Source organism: Eutrigla gurnardus (genome assembly GCF_963514095.1).
Source record: "Eutrigla gurnardus genome assembly, chromosome: 23".
In the NCBI taxonomy this organism is placed as follows: Eukaryota; Metazoa; Chordata; class Actinopteri; order Perciformes; family Triglidae; genus Eutrigla; species Eutrigla gurnardus.
In genome coordinates this window covers 17,706,043-17,712,754 of record NC_139934.1, presented here as the reverse complement: position 1 = coordinate 17,712,754, position 6,712 = coordinate 17,706,043, and the positions used below count along the sequence as shown (strand labels likewise).

Genomic DNA, 6,712 nt, shown 5'->3' with positions numbered 1-6,712 from the left:
CACACACACACACACACAGATCCAGGTTAAACTTACTTTGTGGAACCACTTACCACCTTTGACTGTCAAGGTGAGTGCTGTGCTGTTTAACCATGGTATTAATCTGCTGGAGTTTGGTCATTTGTGTCAAAATGTAGGTTCTCTGAAGTAATTGAAGAAAAGTTGTGTTGCATGGTACTGATGAAGCATCAATGATTATTTAGGCTACTACACTACATAATCAGTTTTTAAAACAGTGTGACACCTGCATAGATGGCCTATAGCTATATAGAGGGTAATTTATATTTTGTTGTCAAACTGTGTAAACAAGTAAACATAAACAGAGTGTTTAACAAACAGTTTAGTCAACTACTGTCATTGTGACTTGAGCAGTAAGATCCTCTCATTAAAAGTTGGAGTTCTGTCAAGCAATGGTGCATTCATGTCAGATCAGAATTTGTATTAACGGCGCAAAAAAGTATCACCATTCAAGTTCAGCGTTATTACAGGCCACAAGTCCCCAAAGTAAGAACACTACACTAACAAATGTATCATAATGAAAAATGTCAGACAAAGATGCTTCTGATAGTCTACACACCTGGTTGTGAGTTAGCAGCACAATCCTGGTTGTTTTATTTTTTTGGTTGAATAACCCACTTCAACTTGATGGATACATGAACAAACATTCATTTCACGTAACCTAATTAAGGTATCCAAACATTTAAAACAAAAATGCCACATAGTCAGTTATAGGCAATTTGGCTAATTAAATGCCCACATTGTACCAAAAGCTTATAAAATACTAAGCCCAAGGCTTTCAAATAAAGGAGCATCATATTTTTTAACAGAAACACTGTTCCAAATATGGTTTCCCTTGCAAACAGTTATCTGCATAGAAATGATTTAACATGTAACACAATCAGCATAATAACATAACATTCATGTCAACCGACATGAAGTTATTACTTCAAACTTTTCTCTTGAGAGCTGTGATTCGATTCTTAACGTAGAATTTTATGGCTGACCAATTTCTGTCTTTGAGAGCTACATACTCCAGTTTAAGGCACTTATCACAGTCACTCTTCCCTGGAACACGACATGAAGTGATGAAGGACATCAGGTGCTTCTCAACAGCAAGGATCTCCTTTTTATCCCACACCTTTCTCTTCGTAGGTTGGCGACCTGTGTAGCAAGAGAAAGAAAAGTCAATAAAGACTAATTTTGAGAGGTTAAGAGCAGGAGGGAACATAATTTTATATATATAAACCTAGATCTATATTCGATTTCTAGATATGTACATATCTAGACATCTAGATAAATATATGGAGTCGAAAGTTTGAATCAGTAAACTTTACCTCTGTCCCTTTTTGATGACAGCCGGTGACAGGTTTGTGGAGGTGTCAAGGTGCCCTGCTCTTGTGCTTCCTCCTCCTGGCTGACATCTGGAATTGTCGTTTCTTCCATCTGACTGGATGTGACCTGACTCCTCTCCTCTGAAAACCAGGAGAAAACAAATGAACTAATATTAGTCGACACATCAAAGTACATTTGGCATCAGGCCTAACTGGACATATTTGAATGGGTTGATACTGGCTAAAATTCCAATTCGATCCAACTTTATTCTATTGTGTTTGGCCACCTCGGCCTGCTAATGTTGCCGAGCTGCTCTCTTTTACAGCTGACTTCTACTATGGGAGAATTTCACTGCATAAAGTGGAAATCAGTATGTAAATATAACAAATCATTTGGGTGCACCAGATGGTGAGTTCTGAAACTGAGGTTGCAAGAATTCACTGACCTTGATGGCAGTAAGCACTTAGCAGAGAGTGCACAAACACCAGCTAGCAGCTTCTCATGTTTAGCCATATCATATCAGTAATTTATGACTCATATAAACTTAATATTTGTGACCCAGGATCTGTTTTTTCAGTATTAGCCCTTGAAAATTAAGATCTGTCAGATACATATTAAAAAAACATTAAAGCATAAGAATCAGACTCGGTATCGGTACATACTGAAAATTAAAATGGGTAATTGATCGTGACATCCATACAGTAAATGGATAGCCTTGAATATAGGGCTGGGTATTGGCAAGAACCTCACGATACAATACGTATCACGATACTTTGGTCGCGATACGATGCGTATCACGATATCACAATATCACGATATTGCGATATAAATAAAGATGAAAACACAAGTACCTGTATATGTACAACAGATGATATTGATCAGAGGACAAATTGACTCAAAACTATTTCATTCAAAACAGCCTCTCCATTTTATTAATTCCCATGAAATTTCTGGGCAGTAATATTCTCTTTGTCCAGCTCGTTGTTCTTGCTATCTCTCTTAACTTTGAAGCCAGAGTGCTTCCAAATGTGAACTTTAAATTGTGAAGGGCGTTGTTAACTTGCCATCCATTTTGCAAAGACCTCAGCCACTCTCTCTACTACAGAAATACATCCGCCGCACAGCAGAGTGGCCCTTCGGCGATATATCGATACTTGGAGTTGAAGAATCGATATTGTATTGGGCAACAAAGTATCGCGATATATTGCCGTATCGATATTTTTGCCCACCCCTACTTGAATACATAAGCGTGGTCACATTTCATAAGATACATACCTTCTGAGCCTGAATCACACACCGCCTCGGTGTCGCTGTCAAGGTGCACGTTCTCTGTGAGTTAGTGGGGGATTGGAAGAGGGGTAGAAGGAAGGAGAATGATGTTAGTGGAAGCAGAATGCAATCTCTTGATTCTGAGATGTTCCAATAATGCTCAAGAAAAATGAGACATAATATATAATGTAGATAGCAATGTTAAGAAAGAGAAATAATTAGTACCGTCAGGATCTATGTTGATTTCGTCCAGGGTCTTGCCCTTGAACTCTGCCAGGCGTCCCTGTTCCAGAGCCATGAGAACTTTGCTTACTTTAGCAAGTTGGAGGGTGCCTTCCGGAAGTCTGTAGAACTGCCGATGCACTCTTATATCAGGGCCAAGAAAATCCGCTAACTGATCCAGCTCTGTATTATTGAGATTGAGAACTTGAGACAGAGTTCTGGTTTGTTTGCGCAGTTTTGTAGAGGTGAGACTTGAGGGACTTCTGGCACCACAGATCTTGGCATAGTGTCGAAGGCAATCAGACCCACGATAGCAAGTCAATGCACTTGGTCTTGCAAAAAAGTATGTGTTATCTCCAGGAACCCCACATTCCTGCCGTTTGGTGACAAGCAAATCCAATGATTGTTGCATTGCTGGGGTCAAAAGCACGGGGACCTTTCTTCCCCTTTTTCCTCTTATCTCTATCCGCCTGAAGTGTTGACAGAGTTTCTTTTCCAAGTCTGTGAGGGCCGCATTCAGATCTTCCTGGGGGCCTGATGGATTTTGAGTCAAATATGCTGAGAGGGGCATTTTTGACACCTCCCCTGCTCTCCGACGGTTGAACAAAATAACTTGTGTCAATGTGGTCTTTGCCAGCTGTGACCATGTCTGCGGCGATGACTCTGTTGCCAATTTACTATGACCCAGTTCCTGTTGCGCATCTAAATAAGAATGCAGAGTCTGGACATCTTTGGTGAATGGAAGCAACAGAGGGGCATTCCACCTAGATTCCTGAAGTGTTCTCAGTGAAGCAGACGATATCATTTCATTCCATATAGTTTCGTAGACTCTGCGGAATGTACGAGCATCTTTTGCTGCACTGTAGTCCTTCTGTACATTTGCACGGCTTTCAACAAGCATTGAAATCTTTGTCAAGGTATGTCCAAGTTTGAAAGCAAGACTTGGGGTCTTGTATGTATTGGTTTTGCTGTCATGGCCTGCCACATGTCTCACTGCTTGTATAACATGCATGAAATTCGCAGGTTTGATGTGCTCTTCAATGGTCTTCAAAGGAGTAGTTTTCCTTGAGCATACCAGAAGCCTGCCCAGCTCTCTCAATTTCTGCCGAATGAATTCATGTTTGCCGACGTCATATCCGAGCCTGTTATAGAGATGCTCGCCATACTCTAGAATACATGCATCAGATTTGACAGCAGAATAAACTTCATCTTGAACCATGTTGTGTACCAGCTTCTACTTCAACACCAGGAGGTGGAGGAACAGCAAATGCACAAAGGGCCTGGACACGGGTTTTGCCAGGTTTTTTTTGTTGAACATCGGGCTTGAACTTGCAGATGCTCACATGCCGCCAAAGGACTTTCTTTGTGAAAAAGCCTTGAAATACACACAATGCAGGAAATTTTGTGCTTGAGAATCCTGTTTTGGTTGCTTGCGAGGAACTAGATTTCCATGACCAGTATTTAATACTTCAACATTGTGTGCAAAGTTGCCCCTATTTCTCAGATGTTCCAGGTGCATTCGTCTTTCTTTGGATCCTTTTGGGAACGACAAAGCCTGTGCAACATCTGGCTTATTGGAATGAGCACGCTCCAAATGTCTCGCCATTTTTCCAACTCCTAACTTACAGTACAAACAGTACTGCTTTTTGTTATACATTCTTGTCCCGTTATCCTTTTTACAGACGGCAGGTATGGAAAGTGAACCATCAGGCACTCTATCTTCTGCATGGAGGGAAGATGCACTGTCAGGGAGATTCTGATCCAAATTTGGAGTCGAGTTTTCGGATAGGGATTCAGGGTCTCCCCCTTCAGTCTGTTTTGATGAGTGCCTACTGGCGGTTTGTGTTCTAGGACAGGATGAACGGCTTAAACGTCGCCTTTTACATCTCACACCAGAGTCACTTTCTTTTCTTGAGCGTGAGCGTCCTCTGTTATGAACCTGCTTTGAAGAGTCACTGTTCAATTTTGTTTGTGAAAGACATGTATCTTGAAATTTTTGGCTTTGGCCAAGGCGTGGTTTCTGCTCAACTAGCTCAATAACTTGACTTGTGTCTGTATCATCAGATTGATCCGTACTAGTCTGAGGAATATATTCTTCTCCACTGTCACTGGAGGTGAGGTCAAAGAGCTCCTCTGAATCAAACTGAATCCGGTTGTACATCTTTAGGAAAGAAAATTTAAATTAAATGTATGTCAGCTTAATTAATGTATCTTTTGGCATAAACAGTTTACTCCATTCTAGATAATAACAATCAGTAAATAAATGTAAAGCCAATGTATTTATCTTTTCTCCCTCATTGTGTGTTGCTTACTTGTATGCTTTTGGTCCTCCTCAGCCTAGGGATAGTGTCTTGATCTTCTTTGGAGAGGCAAGATTCAAAGTCTGAACTTGGACTTGATATCTAGAGTGTCCAAAAGAAATGTGTCTTCATAAAACTTTAACCAATGGATGAAGAAAAAAATGATATAAACCAAGCTATGAAAATGCTCAAGTGTATAAACATCACCATACCTGAAAGCTGGTACTTGGATAGACAGGACTTGTGGATGCAGCCAGATATTCATCAGAGTCAGTGTAATTTGCGAGGGAAGTACGAGTGACTTTTTTTGTTGGCAATTGAAGTTCTGGGTCGTCTGAGCCCTATATAACAAAAGATTTGATACATTTCTTCAACTGGACAATTGATTCATTCACATGTATAATAAAGCATTATCTTCACTGATCAAATTGCTATTACAGCTGGAAAAGAAATTGTAATAATTTATATTTAACAGAAGAGTAAAAAGTCAGATGCAAACATCCATGAATATGCTGTTCTTATGAGAACATACTTTGACTCATACTTAACAGATATGTTATAATGGTCAGAAATATTCATATTAATGAATTGGGGATGAAAAGAGACTATTTAAAAAACACAACCTTTACATAGCTAGATACACAAGATAACCAGCCATGACTGTAGTTATATTGCTTAAAGATTTCCTCCATTTGACACAAAGCACATTTACTCTTGATATGTTTAAGTTGCCTCTGATTTCTAACATCAATGAGCTGCCTGCTGTTACCATGAGAGTCAACAACAAGTAAAGCTGAAGTCTGACAAGATGAATTGACCTCAGACCAACAGCTGGTTTGTCTGGTAGAAAGTAAAACTGGGCTCAAGTTCAACGGTGCAAGTTATATATAGTGTTTTTGTAAATTTAAGAACAGAAAAATGAAAAGAAGTCAACTTAAAATGGCATAATAGTGCTCAGTAACCGTGGACCCCACAACTTGTAGAGACCTGACAAGTGTGTGTCTGAGACTGGTTTTCTTAAAGCACTCTGACTGGCCCAGATTAAATCATTAAAACCAGAATGCTCAGTCATGACCAGTTGAACTGACCTACACAAAACCAAAATGTGCCAACAGGTGAAAGGACTGCAGCAATCAAAGAGGAAAAGCTTAGAACTAAAGCATGCATAATTAATAGACATTTAAACACATACTGACAGAAATTCGTACCTGCATCTGATGGCATGAAGATCCCTGAGGAGCCTCGTTTTTGGTTCTGCTGGTGTCAGCCTCAGAAAACTCAGTGGCAATAGAGAGTCCTTCAACCTGAAGAATTAGTTGAGCATTATTACTGAGTTCTTAGTGAGCAGTGAGACCATTTCAGTTGCACAACAACGTTAACCATAGCTAGATACACAATATAACCAGCCATGACTGTAGTTATATTGCTTAAAGATTTCCTGCATTTGACACAAAGCACTTTTACTCTTGATATGTTCAAGTTGCTTCTGATTTCTAACATCGATGAGATGCCTGCTGTTACCATTATAGTTAACAACAAGTAAAGCTGAAGTCTGACAAGATGAATTGACCTCAGACCAACAGCTGGTG

At 39.8% G+C, this 6,712-nt stretch overlaps 1 protein-coding gene across 1 annotated transcript; it reads right to left on the bottom strand.

Moving 5' to 3' along the window:
* Positions 1 to 946: 946 nt before the first annotated feature.
* Positions 947 to 2,952, bottom strand: LOC311009474 (uncharacterized protein; the record flags this gene model as incomplete). The annotated part of the gene is made up of 4 exons (XM_084003672.1): positions 2,827 to 2,952; positions 2,608 to 2,661; positions 1,335 to 1,472; positions 947 to 1,161 (listed from the first exon to the last, which is right to left on the bottom strand). Exons 1-4 carry the CDS (start codon positions 2,897 to 2,899, stop codon positions 947 to 949), a joined length of 480 nt encoding a protein of 159 aa, XP_083859798.1. The 5' UTR covers positions 2,900 to 2,952.
* Between the last annotated feature and the right edge of the window lie 3,760 nt (positions 2,953 to 6,712).